At 41.7% G+C, this 19727-nt stretch overlaps 1 protein-coding gene across 1 annotated transcript; it reads right to left on the bottom strand.

The window, feature by feature from the left end:
- Positions 1-113: 113 nt before the first annotated feature.
- On the bottom strand, positions 114-19513 carry LOC140236944 (uncharacterized). Its single transcript, XM_072316889.1, has 20 exons — positions 18903-19513; positions 17830-17992; positions 17173-17297; positions 16066-16286; positions 15147-15365; positions 14820-14918; positions 13870-14055; positions 12857-12973; positions 11824-11967; positions 10850-11056; positions 9631-9795; positions 8944-9094; positions 6633-6790; positions 5747-5839; positions 4319-4577; positions 3432-3566; positions 2591-2767; positions 1987-2165; positions 1235-1412; positions 114-480 (listed from the first exon to the last, which is right to left on the bottom strand). The coding sequence occupies exons 1-20, from the start codon at positions 19384-19386 to the stop codon at positions 155-157; spliced, it is 3786 nt and encodes a 1261-aa protein (XP_072172990.1). The 5' UTR covers positions 19387-19513; the 3' UTR covers positions 114-154.
- Positions 19514-19727: the final 214 nt, after the last annotated feature.

Genomic DNA, 19727 nt, shown 5'->3' with positions numbered 1-19727 from the left:
CCATCATATAAACTTTTTCATGAAATGGGGCCCAGGTACTTATTTGAATGTAGGGAATGCGAGAGTGGGGGCCTAGAATAAATGAACAGGTTTATGGGATGTAAGGATGCAAAGATTTATGAGAAATGGTTGGATCATGCTAGGGGAGTGTTGCTCACAAAATGGTGCATATTGCACACTTGGTGACAGCGGCTAGCTGCGGCTGTCTCTGCCCCCCTCCTCCCAGACTGGCGCTGCCCAGGCTCTGGGTGCGGTGCGAGCCGCCCCTGCTGGGACTCCTCACCGCCATGCCCCGGTCTCTGGGCGTGGCCGAGGAGCGGTCGGCCGAGTTGGCGGTGATGACGTCCGAGTCGGAGCCCTCCACCTTGACGGCCGGCGTGGGGTCGACGGGTTTGGTGTACCGCCGAATCTGGGTGATGATATCCTGGTACTTCTGCTGCAAGTCGGCCTTCGCCCCAGACCCACCGTGACCTCCGACCCCTGCAAGAAAAAGGCAGGAAACAAACAGATACCAATGACTTTACCTGAACACACAACTACATCCACATCCACAGTTGCACATCCATCTAAAACATCATGAATGCCTGTGTGCTTCAGCAATTTGTAAAGACTTCCAACCCTCCCTTTCACTTCCTATTTCAGCATTTCTATATCTTCTTATGGTTTACATTTCTACATCTGGTATCATTCATAAAGTACTGCGGTCTGCTTGTTTAGCAACTTCCACACAAAGGAATTAAACTCATTACTACATAATCAAATACACTGCCACTGTAAATGGCAATGATGATGATGGTGGAAGTGATTTGACAACTGCATGCTAAATGCCGTATTTCATGCAGTATAGAAAAGACAGATAAGAAAAGATACACATTGAAAAAAAAAAAATTATTGCAGTCCAACACAGTATTTACATGATTCAAGGGTCTCATTTTATAAAAAAAAATGTTAGGATAGGAGTACTTTGTCATACAGCAACTTCTTGTTTCTTCTTTTTTTTTCTCTTTAATCTAAAAAAAAAGGTCATTGTGTGATTTCATGCATCCTTTTATTCTAATATACATAGCACAAAATTAAAGGCAGACATGCACCCAGTGTTCATATTTTTCTTTTTATTTCTTTTATAAAAAAAAAAAGAAAACAGAATTGAAGAAGCGTGCGCCCAGTGTGCCCCGCCCCCACCTCCCCCCCCCCCCCCCCCCCGGATCCGCCAGTGGACTGGCCGAGGTCTCACCATCAAGGGTGACGTAGATGAGCTGGGACACGATGAGGGCCAGGCTCCCGGGAGGCGGCCACGGAACCTTCTTGTAGATGATGGGGATGATGGGTTTCTTCAGCTGGTCAGCCAGGCTGATCTCCCTGTTGCAGTTATCCGACATGATGTACTGCGGTGTGATGCAGCACAGGACCACCTGAGAGAGGGGGGAAGGGGTTAATGGAGAAAAAAAGTTTCAAAAGAACATCTTCCTATTAACCCTTTGTGTGCTTTTGAGTGCCAATTGGCATAAAAATCCCATACTGCTGTACACACTGGCCAAAAACCTTGGCAAAATAAGAGTTCAGGATACAGGATGACAGAAGAATGGCTCAATGGCGAGAGAACTACTTGAAAAAAGTGCTACCCATGAAAAAAAAAAATAATAATAAAAAAAAAAACCATATGTCTGTGATTAACGCTTACTTCACTGTAATACCATAAACACTGACATACATCTCTTTCAGTAGGATAAACATTACTGCTCAAAACCTGGCTTCAGAATGCCTTTTACTCCTGTAAAGCACAATATTTTCACGGCATGAAATTTTTGCGAATTGGAGCCAACGGCCTTTTTCGCCGCATGAAATTTTAACGAGTTGCCTCTAAACATTCAATGCATAAAGTGTAAATAAGAACTTTCGCGTACATTTTAATTCCGTGAATCTTGGCTCTCGTGAAATTTGCGAAGTTAAAATGCATGTGAACATTCCTCATTTTACAGTACACACCTTTGCATTATGGATGCCTTCATATATCTTGCTGTAGAGGACGTCCCCGCCCCCCATCTGGCCGATGTCCATCCAGCAAGGGAATCCTGTGCGCTCCAGGAAATCTCGTAGCAGCCGCACTTCCTCCTGAATGCCCCAGTTGTAGCTGATGAAGACTGTAGGGGGTGCCTTGTTGACGTCTGCGAGGCAGAATAACAAACGAGTAGATGTATTATATGACTTTACAACTTAAAGGCGCTATTCGATTTGCACATGAATTTCAAAATTATGGTATGAAGCCACAGCTGGAGAGAATTGAAGAGATATAAATGAATACATAAAATTCAATGAAGGATGCTTGAGCACAACATTACACTCCACTTGATATTTTACAACATTGCTACCAAACTCAGGGGTGGGTATTTGCCAAAACTGATGAACTGTGCCTGAACACAGATAGTGATATAATAACAAGAGAGTCATGATGAATTAAAATGTATTGATATTCATAGAGTATGTGAAAGTAGATGGAATAGTCTACTACCTGGTCCTCTCAGGAAAAATATTCACAAATTTGAATACTTTATTTTAGTAAACTGGCCAAGCTGGAGATGAATTTTCTTACCTTGGCCCTTCTGGACGACATCAACTACGTCATCCCGCTTCATCTGCTCCAGGTATGAGAGAAGCATCTCGACAGAGAGGGCGGTGTTGCCACTGCTCTGGAACCAGTCTAGGAGGATGCATAGCGCTGGGTTTGGTTCATCCTCTGTCAGCTTCTGAATCTTGGCCTTTTTGTAACCTAGGAGACGACCATAAACACACAAGGTCAGACTACGATCCAACTTTGTAATGTACTTTTGCAACAGACAAAACTCACGGTAAGAGTACAGTTACTTATTATGCCTGCACAAAGGCAAGAACCAATCAGGTGTGAGCATTTATGTTGTTGGTGTGGCAACAATGGCTATCATTGCTTGCAATTACTGCATACCTCCTTATGGTTTCAAATTACCAGCAAGTGCAGCCTTGTTGAAGACTCAATTGAAGATAGAGTGCACATTCAAATGACGAAGACTTGACATTTAGTGATGTACTGCATGCTGAAGTATTACTTGAATCAGAATATGGAATACTTCTATACTTCCATGAATTTCAGGCACCCAGGAATCTTGTTTTGCATGTTGGGCTCTAAGTCCGACTGAATTTTACATGGCGGCAAAGAAAAACCCCACTTAAATTTATTTCACGCCCAAAGCACATGCTGTACTATTTGTGCAACATTCTGGGAAACAGATAATACTCTGTATATATACACAAGGAAAGAGAGATAAGAGTGTTTAGTTTCACATTTCTTTCCCAATTGAAACTATGTCTCCAGCCCCTGTGAAACAAAATCAGCATCTAGAAAGGTTTGAAGATGAACGGTCAATGAATGGAAATACTTGAAAAGCCGAGAAATTTACCTAGTCGGTATGCCAGAGATAGCCAATCGGCATTCTCTGATCCTGAGTTGAGTAGTTTAGCAGCGACACGCACCCAGGACGGAATATTCTCCTCCTTAACGGAAGAGTCTGCATTTACTTTGACCGGCAGGGGTACTGTGGAGGAGGCAAAGGGATGTTGTGAAATATTTGCACATTTGTATTTCATATCACAAGTCCTTGCAGCATCTACGTCAGGAAGCTGGTCTGATCACTCCCACAGCATTGCACAGATTGCATTAAACTTGCTTAAACATATTTCCAATTATGTAATGTTTACACATTTGAATTTTCTATCACAAATCCGTATAGTAATTCCCCCTTCCACCCCCCCCCAAGCTTGTCTGATCAACTCACAAGGTATTGCACAGATTGCATGAACTTGCTTCAACATATTTCAGATAACATAACGTTTGCACATTTATATTTTATATCCCGAATATTTGTACTTATCCTTATCCTCCCCCACCCCCACCTCAAACTTGTCTGATAAACTTGAGGTTGATCACACTGCATTAACTTGCTTTAACATATTTTAGATTACAAGTATGTAATGTTTGCACGTTCATTGTATCTCATATCATATCGCTGTTACATCACAGCGCGGTGGAGTATATTTATATAATAGCTGCCCTATATATATTTGTCTAATAATAATAACATTAATATCACAAATCCTGGCAGTAATTTGCCCCTGAAACTGGTCTAGTAACTCTTGAGGCACTGCACACATAGCATTGACTTGCTTCAACATATTTCAAATCAAAATCCACATCCTTATCTATCAAGAAGAAGCAATGAGATCGTGTGAAAAGAGACCGTCAGTCAGCGAGAGCTGTCAGTGAGGGTCCAACCAAAGTGAAACCCACCTGGTACTGCCGCCTTCTCTGACGGAAACCACTTCTGAAAGACATTGGTTCTGATCCGCCGCTGCTCGCACATCACGATCTTCCTGCTGAGGCACTCGCCCAACTTCAGGAAGTGCAGGCAGGGGTTCTCGCTGCAGCCTGCCCTCTTGTGGGCAGCGCACTTGCGGTTGCAGGGGCACGCCACCTCAAACTCGTAGCGGACCCGCTTCATGCAGAGGCGGCGAAGGTCGGCCAGTGTGGTGAAGAGGAAGTTGTGGACCTATAAATCCAAAAATTAGAAGACAATGACACTTGAGCCACTGTGAAACTTATTGCATTAAACAAGACAGAAACATAGAGCTGAAACACAGAATGATGTACAGACTGTACAGCTTATGAGCAGTCTGAAATAGAGGCGATTGTAGCAAAATGGATTGCAAATGAAATCAAAAGGACTTTGGTCATACGTTACGCAGACATAAATTCAGCATTAACTATTCATGTAGTTTGTAATTGTACTGGCTATTTCCTAAATGCCCTATGACACAATGCAATATTTTTCTTTTTAACATAATTGCTTTTAAAAAAGACCAACTACTTAGTATCTGCTACATCTCCTGATTTAGGCACTCGAACATTTGTGATTTATGAGTAAATCATCACACAAGACAATTGTACAACAACTCAAAATAATGTAGTTTATCTGAATTCAATCTAAGCACACATTATTTTACCAGAAATAAATCTTAAATCAATGTTCAATGCCCTGCAATACCACCTGCAAGCACACAAGTCATGAATTCTTCGAAGGAAGGATGTTTAGTGGTGGATGTTTTCCTTGTACACCATGTACTCTTTCTTGGACGTGTGAGTGTGTTCTAAGACCCCGTTTACAGTGCGAGGCTCGGCCGCGGCTCGGCCCAGCCCCGCTTCAGCCCGGCATTTTCTCAGTGTAAACGCAAACTGGGCCAAATGCGCGGCCAATTTTAGTCTGGCTTCCAAACCCTCTGCCCGTACTATTTCGCTATTCAGGATATTAACCCTCTCAACGTCGAAAGCTAGTATAGTTTTAAGGTGGTTTTGTCCTGCAAAGGATTTTTCCTTCGGCAAAGGCCTTTGCCCGAACGGCGACTTTGTCGCCATGGAATCCAGTTAGCAAAGGGTCTGAAAACCAGACTATACCAAATTGCGTTTGTTTACAAGCAGAGCGCCACTATGACAAAATATTGAAAGGTTTGAATTAAAAGCGCGGCCGAGCCCAGCAGTGTAAACGGACAAAATTGCGAGGCTCGGCCGTGCAATTGAGGCCGGGCTGTAAACGGGGTCCGAGAGAGTAAGTAGGTCCTTTCCAGGGCCACACTCACATTCAAGAACGACTACATGGTGTATCATGAAACCATCCACCACTGAAAGTACATGAGTCACCGACACAAATGTCATGATGCCTACCTTGGCACACGCTTCTTTGCCGGATTCCTCCAGTTTTGCCGCCTCTTCTTTCTCCTCTTCCTCATCATATATATCTACCCGTAAAACTGTGATCTGATGAGGCAAGTAACAAGGGGCATGTAGAATTAAGGTATTATATATTTCACATAAACAAAGTCCATAATAAAAAAGACTAGGGAAAATGCTCCCCCAGAACAAATACACAGACAAACAAACCCCGAACCTCCTATCACCCATACCTGCCTTTCCATACTTACATACTTACATGTACTTTATACCTAAATGGAAAGGTTACATAATCTACAAAAATGTGGATCATATGATTTGCATATGACACTGTTGCATTTAGATCACTAAAACCTTCAATTGTCTGATAAGAAAAATTAACTTGAATAACATGGTCTTGTGTTAGCAATTGCATCCCTGTACTCAATCTCTTGGATGATCAGCAAAGAATGATTCGTGCAATGGAGGATGTTTCTTCAAACTTCTCTCTTCGTCACAATCACTGCCATTTACAGGTTTACAACTACTGAGTGAGTTCAGAAAGTGGTCAAAACTAGCTGACGTAAAATATAAAATATAAAACATAAAATCTATTCCTCCAAAGGTATTCAATTTCATACCATCAAACCGGCTAAATTAAGACATGTACTGCTATTTTGTGGGCAGAATCACTGCTTATGACAGGTTTCTGAAATGATCTCGACACATCATGCTATACCAATGAGAAATTTTTACACACATCCTACTTACAGTAACTGTCCACAGAAAATGAAACCAGTAGAACCCTGGCTAGGCCAGAGACTCTTTGACAAGGTGTACAATGCTATGGGTTCTTTTTGGTGCCAAATTTCACTCAAAGCACACAAAATGGTTAGTTTACCTTGATGCGCGCAAATCTGGCAGGGGCCATCTCGATCAAGGCATCATGCTCGTCGTTGACGAAGAACCGTACTTGGCGAAAGAAGAGGCGTGGCTCCCGCCCCCCTTGCTCCTGGCTCCACCTCACCACTCGCGTCAAGATCCGGTGGAAGAGACCATCTGGGGTGGAAGAGATAGATTGTAGTAGAGATGAGGTCAAATGTCATTGCAAGTGGGGGAGCTGTGGCATAGTAGATAAGACTCATGACTACCAATCGAAGAACCCAAGTTTAAATCCCGCCAAGGGCTTACATCCTTGGACAAGATGTTTTACCCACCATGTCCCTCTCGACCCAGGTATACAAATGGGTACATGGCAACGCAAGGGTAATAGTAATGGCAGGGCCCTCTGGTAGAGCAGAGGCAACACTGGAGAGGCTACCTTGGGTAAATAAAACTTTATTACTATTACTATTATCATTATTATCATTATCATTCTTTGTGCACCCTCGTCAAAGCATGGTAGAGAAGCACCCACATTCTTTATGTTTCAATTATTCCTTCTCACAAAAAACTCAAATAAAACACAACAATCGCTTTTCATCTTTTACTTTCTTTAGCTTCTATTTTCCTTTTCAAACCGTACAGCCACTGACTCTTTCAAAGAAAGAATGTTAATATATTAAGTATTGGCCAGATTACATGCTTTCAATTATTCTGCTGATGCAGATAAAATAAAACAAAATTCAAAGTATTTAGCAGATTTTCATGAGGAAGTACTCTGATATCAAGCTTATAAGAAAGAGACAAGAGACCCGCGGGTCTAGCGCTCACCTGAGTATAGCAAGTTCACCTTTCACGCAGTCACTAATCTAAATTATTCACAGCTCTACCAAAATTTGACCAGGCATTCTCAAGTAGAAGATGAAACTGTACAATAAGGGCCCAAATTTTTAAAGATTCCTTAATTTGGGGGGGATTGCGGCCCCCTGGGGCCCTCTGGGTGGGGCATGGTGCCCATTTTGATAAATTGAGATCCTGACCCCCTAGGGATGCTACCTGCCAAGTTTGACGAAAATACATCATGAGGTTTTCAGGAAGAAGATGAAAATGTACAATTCAGGTCCCCATTTGGACCTTCCCAACCAACCCCCCCCCCTGCCCCCAAGAGGGGCACCCCTTGATCTCCTATGAACAAACTTGAAAATACAGTCATTAATGTACTCACTCATAGCATTATCTTACCTCTATAACTTCTGATTCTAGAGAAGATTTTTAAAGATTCCTTCATTTTGGGGGTTTGGGCCCCCCTGGGGGCCCCCTGGGTGGGGTATGGGTGCCCATTTTAAGAAATTGAGATCCTAACCCCCTAATGATGCTACCTGCTAAGTTTGGTGAAAATGGGTCATGGGGTTCTCAAGAAGAAGATAAAAATGTACAATTTAGGCCCCATTAGGACCCCTCCTCACCCCCCTCCCCTGGGTCCCAAGGGGGGCACCCCTGATTTTGCCATGAACAAACTTGAAACTACAGTCATCAATGTACTAACTCATAGTATTAACTTAGCTCTATCACTTCTGGTTCTAAAAAAGAAGATTTTTACAGATTCCTTAATTTGGGGGCGTTTGGGCCCCCTGGGGGCCCCCTGGGTGGGGCATGGTGCCCATTTTAACAAATTGAGTTCCTAACTCCCAAGGGATGCTACCTGCCAAGTTTGGTGAAAATGGGTCATGGGTTTCTCAAGAAGAAGATGAAAATGTACAATTTAGGCCCCATTAGAACCCCTCCCCACCCCCCTCCCCTGGGTCCCAAGGGGGGCACCCCTGATTTTGCCATGAACAAACTTGAAACTACAGTCATCAATGTACTAACTCATAGTACTAACTTAGCTCTATCACTTCTGGTTCTAGAGAAGAAGATTTTTACAGATTCCTTAATTTTGGGGGGTTTGGGCCCCCTGGGGGCCCCCTGGGTGAAGCATGGTGCCCATTTTAAGAAATTGAGTTCCTAACCCCCTAGGGATGCTACCTGCCAAGTTTGATGAAAATCGGTCTTGGGGTTTTCAAGAAGAAGATGAAAATGTAAAAAGTTTATGCACGACGCACGACGCACGACGCACGCCGGACGAAGGGCGATCGCAATAGCTCACTTGAGCCTTTGGCTCAGGTGAGCTAAAAATGCAAGGGTCAAAAAATACATTTGAAAAGCAACAAGAAATTAATGCTAGTGAGCCAAATGACATCCCACATTTTGCGCACAAAGTAAAAGCTAGATATGAATTACTAGTGGACCAAAATTTGAGAAACTAAGAGCCTAACACAAGGCATCCCCACCTGGCAAGAAGCCACCGAATGTGATGAAGAAGGTCATGCAGGCATGAGTGTCCGCCATCAGGTCCTCCTGGTCAGGACACTCCCGGAGGCGGGAAGGCACAAAGTATGTCCTCTCTGGTTCACTGGGCGTTGTGTTGTCAGCATCACTGGGCTGTATGGGGAAAGGAAGATTAGATGAGCATTGGAAGAGTGGGCAGGGCATTGGAAGAGTGGGTGGTGCATACGATGAGTAGGTGGGGCATTGGGAAGATCGAGTGGGTGGGGCATTGGGAAGATCGAGTGGGTGGGGCATTGGAAGAATGGGTGGAGCATTGAGAGATTGGATGCAGCACTGAAGAGTGGGCAGGGAATCGGAAGAGTGGATTGGAAGAATGGGTGGGGCATTGAAAGATCAGGTGGGGCATTAGAAGAGATCATGGGGCATTGTAAAAGTGGGTGGGGCATTGGAAGAGTGGATGGAGCATAGAGAAAGGGGGTGGTGTATTGGAAGAGTATATGGGGCATTGGAAGATTGGGTGGTGCATGGGAAGATAGAGCAAGACATCAACCCTTTGTGTGCCAAAGTAAATTGATATGACTTTCAAAGCTATTTCCAAGCAATTCTTGGAATCCAAATAACAAAGATAAGAGTTACAAACAAAACCATCATTAATCAAAATCACACTTAAAAAGATTCAAAGTACTCACTGTTGTAGCTGGAGGAACCCTCTCACAAAGAAGGTCAAATTTCTCCATGAGTCCGATCAACACATCCTTCTGGTCAAGGACGTCTTCCCACATGTGGTCAAGGAGATTGTCCTGAAGCACTCCGTCCTGGTCAAGCCGACTCCACGCATCCTGCAGGAGTGACCACTGTGTCGCGGCAAGAAGTAGAAATAAACAATGTAGCTCATTCAGTGTCTTGTTTGTCAGAAACAGAAGTGCGGGTTAACAGTGCCACAAAAGTAAGTGTCATCTCTACCAAGATGTGTGTGAGCATCTTGTAGAGACAAAATATGTCTTTTTTTAAAATACAAAATGGTGATAATCCTCTTCCTTGGATGGATAAAAGCTGTCAATTTTCAAGTACATGCATAACATAGTTTTGAAAAAAAAATGTGCAGACTAGACGACAAAGAAAATGAAAATATGTGGGTACATTATGCAGACTGAAGGAAAGTGGGTAAGAAAATATATGCCTCTCATGCAAAACATTTTGTTAAAAGAGAAAAATATGGGGTGCAGGTAGTCATCTTGTATGCTGATGAAGTAACACTTCAAGGCCACTATAAAAAAAAAAGAAGACATGGAATTCAATAAATTCACTCAAAGGGCAGCCACATTGTTCTGATAGGTTGCCGATCATTTGCGTTTCTTGTCTTCAATTCTCATTTTATTGCTCAAAGACTTTAAGACTCCCTTCCTTTAGCATGAGTTCTTCCAAGTTCATTTTAACTCTACCAGTGCATTTCAAAAATGGGGAAGGGGAGGGGTAGAGAAAAAGAAATACAGATAGAAAGAGTAAAAGAGGGAAATAGATAGATAGATAGATAGACAGATACTGTAGATGGATAGATGGATAGATGAATGGATAGATCGATGGATAGATGGATAGATGAATGGATAGATCGATGGATAGATAGATAGATGGACAGATTGATAGATAGATATTTAGACAGATACACAGATAGATAGATAGATAGATAGACAGACAGATAGATAGATAGATAGATAGATAGATAGATAGATAGAGGCAAATACACATACAGTGAGAGAAGGTAGGGGGGAAAGTGAGAAGATGAGATGAAATGAAATGCAAAGAGAGAGGGTAGCAGTACACTAACAACAATCAAAATGCCTGTAGTGAGGGGTGAGAGGTGAGAGGTTAAAGGTTAAATAGAGGTGACAGGTTAGAACTCTGACCCACCTTATCATCAATGTCCTTGATGGTGATGACTCGTCTGAAGATGTCCACCAGCCACTGGGGGCGAAGGATGACAGTGTTCCGCAGCGAGGAGTCGCTGGCCCCGGGACCCCCGTAATAGATGATGACTCCCAGGTCATGGTAGAACTGGAGCATCGTCTGGACCCCCACCTCCGATGTCACCCCCACTGAGGCAGCACACTGGGTCACCTGTTAACAGAAAAAATGGACGCAAACATGAGCAAATATTGCAGTGACACTTCGATTTCTCTATTAACCAAACACGTTCATAATTTCAAAACTCTGGAAAAGTCTCCCTCCCTCAATTAGGCATTCATCATCATTTAACAGCTTCAAAAATCTTCTGAAAAATCACCTGTTCTAGGAAATTTTTCAATAGCCTTATTTGTTGTTACATACATTTATTTTTGTTGGGGGAATAAACTTTTCAGATGTCTCCTATTAGTTACGAGTCATACAATGATTAGTATTACTGGCTGCTTTTCCCTGTACTAGCACAGTACGGCTAGATTTGTGGTTCTGATTGAAGTTCTGTTACAAATAGCTCCTCTCTCCCTATTTTTACTATATTGTTACACACATTTGAGTATTTTATACGGAGAATGTGCAATATTAATTCACAATTATCATCATCATCATCAATATCAATTCACTCTGAGATTTGAAAATGAAAGTGCTTGCTAAGGAAGAAAGGAAGACAGCATTCCTTAATAGGTCACCTATATGGTTCCATGATATTTTGCTCCTGCAACAATTGCTGCCATGAAATATCTGCACACTAAGCCAAACACAAATTCTACCCACAAACACAACCCTAACCCTAATTCCTATTCCACAGAGCAAACTAAGCCTAAAACCCTATCACAACCCTAACCTTAACCCTAAGTCCTTGGTTAAAATAGGACTGGAGCGACTGTCATCGGAGCAAATGTTGTGTCACCCACCCATATACTTACACTGTCGAGGCTCATGTAGTTGATGCCCTGTGACAAGAAGTCTGCCACCTTCTTCTGGAACCAGAGCCACTTGAGGGGTATGTGTTCCCCCATGTAGGGCTCCTGACCAGCCACCGCCTCGATGTGCCTTCGAAGCTTCACCACCTGTAAAGGATCAAAGAACAGTGACATCACATCATGTGAAGACAGAGGTACTCATAGCAAGCAAATGCACAAACAAGTTCACAAAGGTTTCAGACATTTATTTCTTTTTAACTGTATCAGACAAGTAGAGTAAATGTCAGATTCTCAAATATGATTAAATTCTTGTTTTATAGAAGCAAACATACATTATTCAAATTAGTGAATTATTTATGTCGATGTTGGGCAATTTGTCAATCAGTTGCAATCAAACATACATGTACTGTATATTTACCAGGGCAAGAACTTTTTACCAGCTGACTTTAAACATTTTCTTGAAATCATATCAAAGAATGAAAAATGTGAAGTAGAGCAATGTTTGATGTACACCTAGTGCTTGTGGATACTGAATTTGTAAGTTTATCCATTGATGTGGTATGCTTTATAGATGAAATTCACAGTTTAAATCCAGTAACAGGGATATGTAAATTATGTTCATGCATGTGACACATCATGAAAGCTAATAGACATCCAACATGAACGAACACTGACAAGCCCATATGCAAGGTGCAAAAATTTTGCACTCGTTTTCATCCATGAACTACACTAAAACCAAAGACTTTAATAATTTAAACTATCTTTGTGACTTCTGGCCTATGAGTATAGTATGAAAAAAGGCTGTTGTATGCACACTCACACTTGACGTACAAGTAATTATATCCCGAAGTGAGAGACTGCAAGAATACCTGTTCAAACTTTGAGAAAATTGTTTCGAACTTGATCTACTATGTTTTATACGTGCATGCACAGTTCACATAAACACATGACAGAGAACACAAATGACAGAGAAGTTGTAGAGATCTAGCAAGACTCCTGTCTGCCAACAAGAAAAGCCTATTTTCCTACACTGTACCTCTTCATCCTCCCCGTCATCGATATTGTTCTCCACTGCATAGAAGGTTGGGATGATGTGGTTGAGGTAGGGCTTTCCCACAAGGTTTTTCTGTATTCTGTTGAATTTCTCTGCAACCTATGACATGGGTAGGCAAAGAAAACATAGTTATTACATACACTGAGCATCAACCATTCATTGAGCAAGTCATTCACATACGCTGAAACCTCCTTTGCCATCATTACAATATAATCAACTAGCATCTCTTTCTGTTCAACTAACATTTAAATTCGCTTCTTCAATGAAAGTTATGATATCCACAGCTACATCTGCATCTACAACTAAAAATATGGCAGGTTCTACGAGTTGTGAAAAAAAAAAGAGGAGACACTACATGGATCTTTTCAACTGCTTGTGAGTTTCACTTTTACGTAAGTTTGGCATAAATAAAATGCTTGATAAAGTTTGCACAAACAAAGATGTAGACTTAAAAAGATCCTAGAATTCAGTCATTCATACTTCATGGCCACTGTGCACAATATTGAAACCAACTTGCAATGCAAACATTTTGAAGGACGTGTCTGAATATTAATGAACACATGTACAGGGGCAATTCCACGCACACAAAAAAATGTTGTTTTTTAACAAATTCAAGAGTTAGCTGCGTTTACACCAAATCCGCCATGGGTCACAGAACAGGGTTTTTGCTATGGTGCACATAAAGGAACCATGTCTGATTTTGTTAGAATATTACTTCCCCACTTGTAATTTTGTTACAAAATTAATCTTCTACTGCTGATTTTGTTGCTCTTGATTTTGAAATAAGAAAAACATTTTGGGTGATTTTGTTCTGAATTATTCATTCTTTTTTAACAGAACTAGACATGGTTCCTTTTGGCATACCATGGCAAAAAACCCGGCCCGTTGCTCCTACTGTGCTCAGTGTAAACGCGCCATTACATCCGTAGCTGATCATATCCACATAAAATAAAACAAACAGAGGGTAGTGTAAAGAGAAATTAATGACTGCTGACCAATTTTCGTTGCTCATCTAGGTCAGCTGCGAGGCTATTGCGATGAGTGCCCACGACAAAGACCGGGGGTGAGAGCATCGTGCCATCGATGGCGCTCTTTCGATTCTCGGCGGTGTGGGCATGAATGGACCTCATCCAGAAATCCATGAAGTCGAGGTTAGTGAACTCACTCTCTGCATATTCAGCCTGAGTTAATAGCACAAAAAAAAAAAAAAAGATCAATGTCTTGGAGACAGACTATGTCCTAGAATCATGACATTGAAACACAAGCTGTAAACGTCTTAACAAACAGTTGGAATAAATACAGGTGTATAGCTGTTAGCAAATGGTCATAACAACAATTAACATTCAGAAAATCTATAGGGTATATCTACACATATGCATATACTTTGATACAATTTTATGCACACGCTGATATATAAAATGTATGGGTTAGGGTGTTTCAACATTCGATAGCTGTCTAATGAATTGTTTTTTCCATGTTTGGTACTTTGATATGGACTGATAACAGAAATTTACTACGTACTGATAAAATAAAATATATTTTGTAAAGTTTCAGACTAACAGCAGTCATTAATTCACTTCAGAAGGATCACTTGATCAGTCATACCTAACCCTTCATGCTACTAGGCACTTTCATAGCTTAATTGGCCTAGCTTTTTCATCAGAATTCAGAAATGCATCCAAACCTGACCTAATTAAAAAGTTTAATAGCAAGCCCATCAATAGGTTTAACAATGTGCCTCAGTCCACAAGAAAGGCCAAGGCGACACAATTGGAGTTAGGCAGATAAGATAATCTATATTCATTGACAACAAGTTCCAAGACATCTGTAACAATAACTGAAGAAAGCAGTCCCAACATGCATGCAAATTGCCACAAAGCACTGTAAGGGTTAAAAAAAGGGGGGAAATGTAAAAAAATTTCCAATGATCACACAAACTTACCGCTTCGTCATCTCCTCGTCGTATCTGGGTCTGTGCTGGTGCGTCAAGCTCATTGGATAAACTGAAGACGATTACGTACACTGCTCTTGGCGAGAGAAAGACCTGTAAAGGAAGGGGAAGACACAATCAGTCAAAAGGTCGCGACACCTTTGCACGGACAAGGTAGGATCTAGAGATCAGTCTCTTAATTTGTTGATAAAAAGTGACAATGAATTTGAAACAAAAGTAACTATAGATGCACAATAAGCCACAGACCTTTTGAAGGGTATGATGTGGTCTCTGAATACTTTTGAAGACAAAAGCATGAAGGGTATAAACGGATGAACGAACCTGATGGGTAGTGTAGTAGACGGATTGTCCAGCAAAGTCCCAAATACTCAGGACAATTTTCTTTGAGTACTTTTGCTCCTCCTTCTCGTCCAGAAGGTCCGACTGCCCCGACTGCGCCTCCGTGAGGAACCTCTCAACCTTGGAGGTCACGAGGTCAAAGGTCTCCTGGTCGAGGGATTTGGCAAGATCCTGAAGCTGATCCTCTGATGAAGAATTTTCCTGTCAAGGGGATGATTAGGAATATCTTAAATTCAAATCCAATGGAAAAAGCTTATACACAATAGTATAAGGAAATTTTATCATTGCGTTAAAACCCTGCTTTAAAAAAAAAAAAAAAAAAAAAAAAATCAGCTGTTTCACTAACATGAAACTCAATAAGATTCTATATGCGACAACTTCAAAAGATTGTATTTGGGGTGAATTCTGTTGTCCTCATGGGCTTTTATTCTTTGGTTTTCACAGAAGTGGTGAAAAAATGCATGTACAATCTCATGGTAAAGAAAGTCTCTTCTGCTGATTCCTGACCAAAGTGATTTTGAGTGCATCTGAAGAAACTTTGTGTCGTAGTAGGCACAGCCAACTGGGAACAATGGCATTATTTCGACCATTTTCAACATACTCATCATACAAAATGTACATTTCAAACAGCAAAGACTTGTAAAGTAAGAATGATTATACATGTAAAAAGTGTGTGTTTCATGTACTCGCAGCAATGGGCCACTGAACCAGCGGTGTACAATATTTGGGGGGATGTTCAGAATATAGCAGATGCGCAAGCAGGGGTTCATGTAGTAGCATCCTCTTGAATTCAGGATCTGTTTCCCTACAATATGACAATTCCTGTGAAAATGCCTGGTCCCCACATGAGGATCAGCTAGTGCTGCCCCCAGTCTACTGGAACATTCATGATTGGAAATACCTCATGGTTGTCACTGCTTGTGTCAGAGGCACTTGTGATCCAGCCATCATTGGAGTCTTCTCCTTCTGGCAAAGATTCCTTGATGTTAGCCAACTTCTGTCCTCTGCTGCCGCGACCAGAGCTCTCTGGTTCCTTCTCCTCCTTCTTCTTCTTCCACAGCACCTTGGCGATGTTGAGGGCCAGGGCCTCGATGTAGGTCGTGTGAAGCCTGGTAGAGTCATCTGTTTAAAAAAAAAAAAAAAAACACAATGAAGTTTTGATAACATCCTGAACTCTGAAACCTGCTATAGCATACCTCCCAACCTTTCTGACTGAAAAATAGGGATGATTTGGCTCAAAAGTAGGAAAGAATGAGCAGTTCCCATGGGAGTGTGTGGTAAAATTATCAAGAAATATAGGAAACTCCTATCGAAACAGGAGCTGCAAATGGTCAAAATTCAGATTCTTTCCTCCAAATTTAGAATGGTTGGGACGCCTGCTATAGGCACTGGGTCTTACCTTTCACAGGTTTTTGCACTGTTACATCAACACCAAATGAACTATTACCATTTCCTCTTCCACTGGCAAGCCTGCTGGCTTGCTTTCTTCAAAGATTGGATAAGATGCATTGAAACTAACTGTCATAAGAAAATAGAATACATAATTCTCTTCATCTTGACTATATGCCAATCACCTTTGTGTGGGAGACATATTGATCATTATCAATCCTTTCTTCACAAGTTTCTAAGTTCCCCACTGACTTTGCAAAGGATTCCCCAGGATCGCTTGGGTTATGGCTAAAATGGCATGCTAGTAACCGAGTACATGCATGAGCACTCACAAAGCATGGATATTGATTTCAAATAATATGTAACAAATAATGCAGAGGTTAGAGGGTATTAGTGGAGATACAATGCACTCAAAGGTATTTACAATGATGTAGCATGCCCAAGGCGCAGCCTTGTGCGTGTTGCACAAAATTGTGAATATCCAAGGGTGACTTGCATCTCCACTACCATCACAAATCTGCATCCATTCATTCTCAGGTGAGTTCACTACCAGTCAGAAACTGTTTCATCTTCTACAATTCACAAAAAACCCCAGAAAAACAACAATAAAAACACCTACCGACATCCGCTGCCTCTTCCCGATCATCTCCATCCTGGACTTGCCAGCCAGTGGCATCCTGGACGTTGATTTCACACATATCCATGGTGTCTATACCATCTGTGCTTACTTCTGCAATATTGTATCTTCAGAGAGCAAAAGAGGAAATAGAGTTACTGATCTTGTTAGGTCACTAAATAATGTGGAGATCCGAGTCAAAATGTCGTCTCCTGTATCAATTATACTGTATGTGCACTACTGTTGATGAGCAGTCCCAGGATTTGTTTGCAAACATCAACGATGTACTCGGTATAAAGTGTGTGATACCAACGTAAGGTTGGTGTGCAATATTCTGCATTCATCTAAAAGACAATATTTCCACTGGTACAACTGGAAAACTAACATTGTGGTTACTTTGAAGAATTCCAATGTACCAGTACCACAAACATTGAAAAGTAGCTTATGCAAGACTGCACATTGGCACTGGCCCGACCGTCCCTGACCAGTAAAATCCACTGTCGGACCACTAACTTTTTCAGGTATTTACCAGTGAAAAATGGAAAAACTGGGTACCAAATACCCACTGGACTGATGTCTTAGGTTGGACCAGTAGAAGAAATGGGTTAGTGTGCAGCCTTGGGTTATGGACAATGAAGTGCTTGACATTGTCCAGCTCACCTTTGACCTGTAAGTGACCTCTTGAGGCTAGTCTTCCCAACCCTGTCCTGTCCCACCAGCATGAGTCTGGTCCTGAAGATGGGCTTGGTCCCGCTGTTGGCTGCTTGTTCAAAGGCCAGCATGGCGTCAGGACCACGGGCAAGAATCTCAGCCGGAGCAGCATCTTGATCTAAAGACAAGAAGATGCAAGATGGATGACCACGCCCTCTTTAGATAGCCCCTATCAAGTTTGACAGCATTCTTCTTTTGTTCGTTTGTTTTTGTTGTTGTTCCCTCACATACCTGATACACTGGTCTCCCAAGTGCAGGGGCCCCATTTCATAAAAAATGTTAAGATAGCAACTCTTGCCGGAATGACAACTTCCAATAGCAACAGCCAATCAGGAAGCTGGATTTTTGTTGTTACCATTACAATTGCCATTCCAGCAAGAGTTGCTATCATACCAACTTTTTATGAAATGGGGCCCAGATGATTTCCTGATGATCAGCTTGATTTGGCATGATCGCTTTAATAATTAGTGAGTGAGCCAAGAGTTCAAAGATAGCATACAAATACACGTGTGTCCCGGCTTATTCTGATGTACAATGTATCACAGATTTCTTAATGATACATAATACACTTAATCTGAACCCTAATGTTACTCATTACCTGGGTGGGGCTCCTCCTTTTATTGAATTAACCTCTTCTTCCTTTTTTTTCTCTTTTTTTCTTGGGGGGGGGGGGGGAGCCAGATATCATATTTCATGATGTATGAACACACTTTTCTCTAATCCAAATCAGACACAGCCAACTGACAAGAACATAGACTTCAGTTAGTACTGTTTTTGCTTATGATTACAGTGTCAAAAGTGTCTGCAGTGTCTTTGAATGCAGTGATAGCTTCACCAGCACACAAATCAAACAAGACTAAGTATAATGCAAAATGCAGCAAATTTAAGACTTTTTAAAAAGTTCCTGATACCTTCAGGAATTTAACAAAGATATGACAGGTGCTAAATATGTCCCCTGCTGTAAAACATGTACTCTGGAGAATGATTCTGATCATATCAAGTAAAGTGAAATGACGACTTACCTCCCTTTACTCTAATTTCATTTGTGTTCCCATAGACATCTATCACAAACCAGATGGGTTTCTTCACATCAAGTGAGGTTTTGTCCGCATTCACGCTCGTGATGGAGTTATTGTTCACAAAGGCGTATACACTGCCCTCTTTGGTGATGTAATATGTCAGAGTATTGCCAATTTTATTGTACTTATCGCTAAGCGAGGTGCACCAGTATCCCGGCTTGGAGCTCAGGTTTGGCATGGCGTACGGAGGCAGTTTGTCGGAGCTGATGGTTCCCGGGGCATGGTTGGTGAAGCCGTATCGGATGGAACCACTCCAGTTTGTCAGGACACCTCTTATCTCTACGGTCACCTTCTCACCCACAGGTATCGGTCTGTCGCTGAACGTGATTCCATTGTTAAAGCCATCAGTTCTTGTGGCAGTCAAATTCGCATCAGACAAACTGATGCTTTTGCCCAAGCAAGTGGTGCAAAATGCCACTGAAGACATTTTGTCACCACCACTACTTTAATGGCTCGGTCTCACAGATACAAGTATACAGGCGGCTACAACCACCTTTTAGCTTCCCTCCATTCTGGTCTCTAGTTTGTAGCTTGTTCGCAGACTAGTTCCAGGTACATATAAATGTGTTTCCTACATGGCATTATCCTGTGAGAACTCATAATACCATTTCTGCTTCCTTTTAACGCTCCATTCATACAACCTGTAGAGAAAGAAACACACAAAGACTGATAAGAGACTTGACTAACAGAACCTTAAGCAAAGCCAAGTTTGTCCAAGTGATAGTAACCTGTTGAAGGCAAGTCCTGAGTATAAGTGGCAGGTGTCTA

Source organism: Diadema setosum, chromosome 13 (assembly GCF_964275005.1).
Source record: "Diadema setosum chromosome 13, eeDiaSeto1, whole genome shotgun sequence".
Lineage (NCBI taxonomy): Eukaryota > Metazoa > Echinodermata > Echinoidea > Diadematoida > Diadematidae > Diadema > Diadema setosum.
This window is presented reverse-complemented; position numbering and strand designations above follow the sequence as displayed.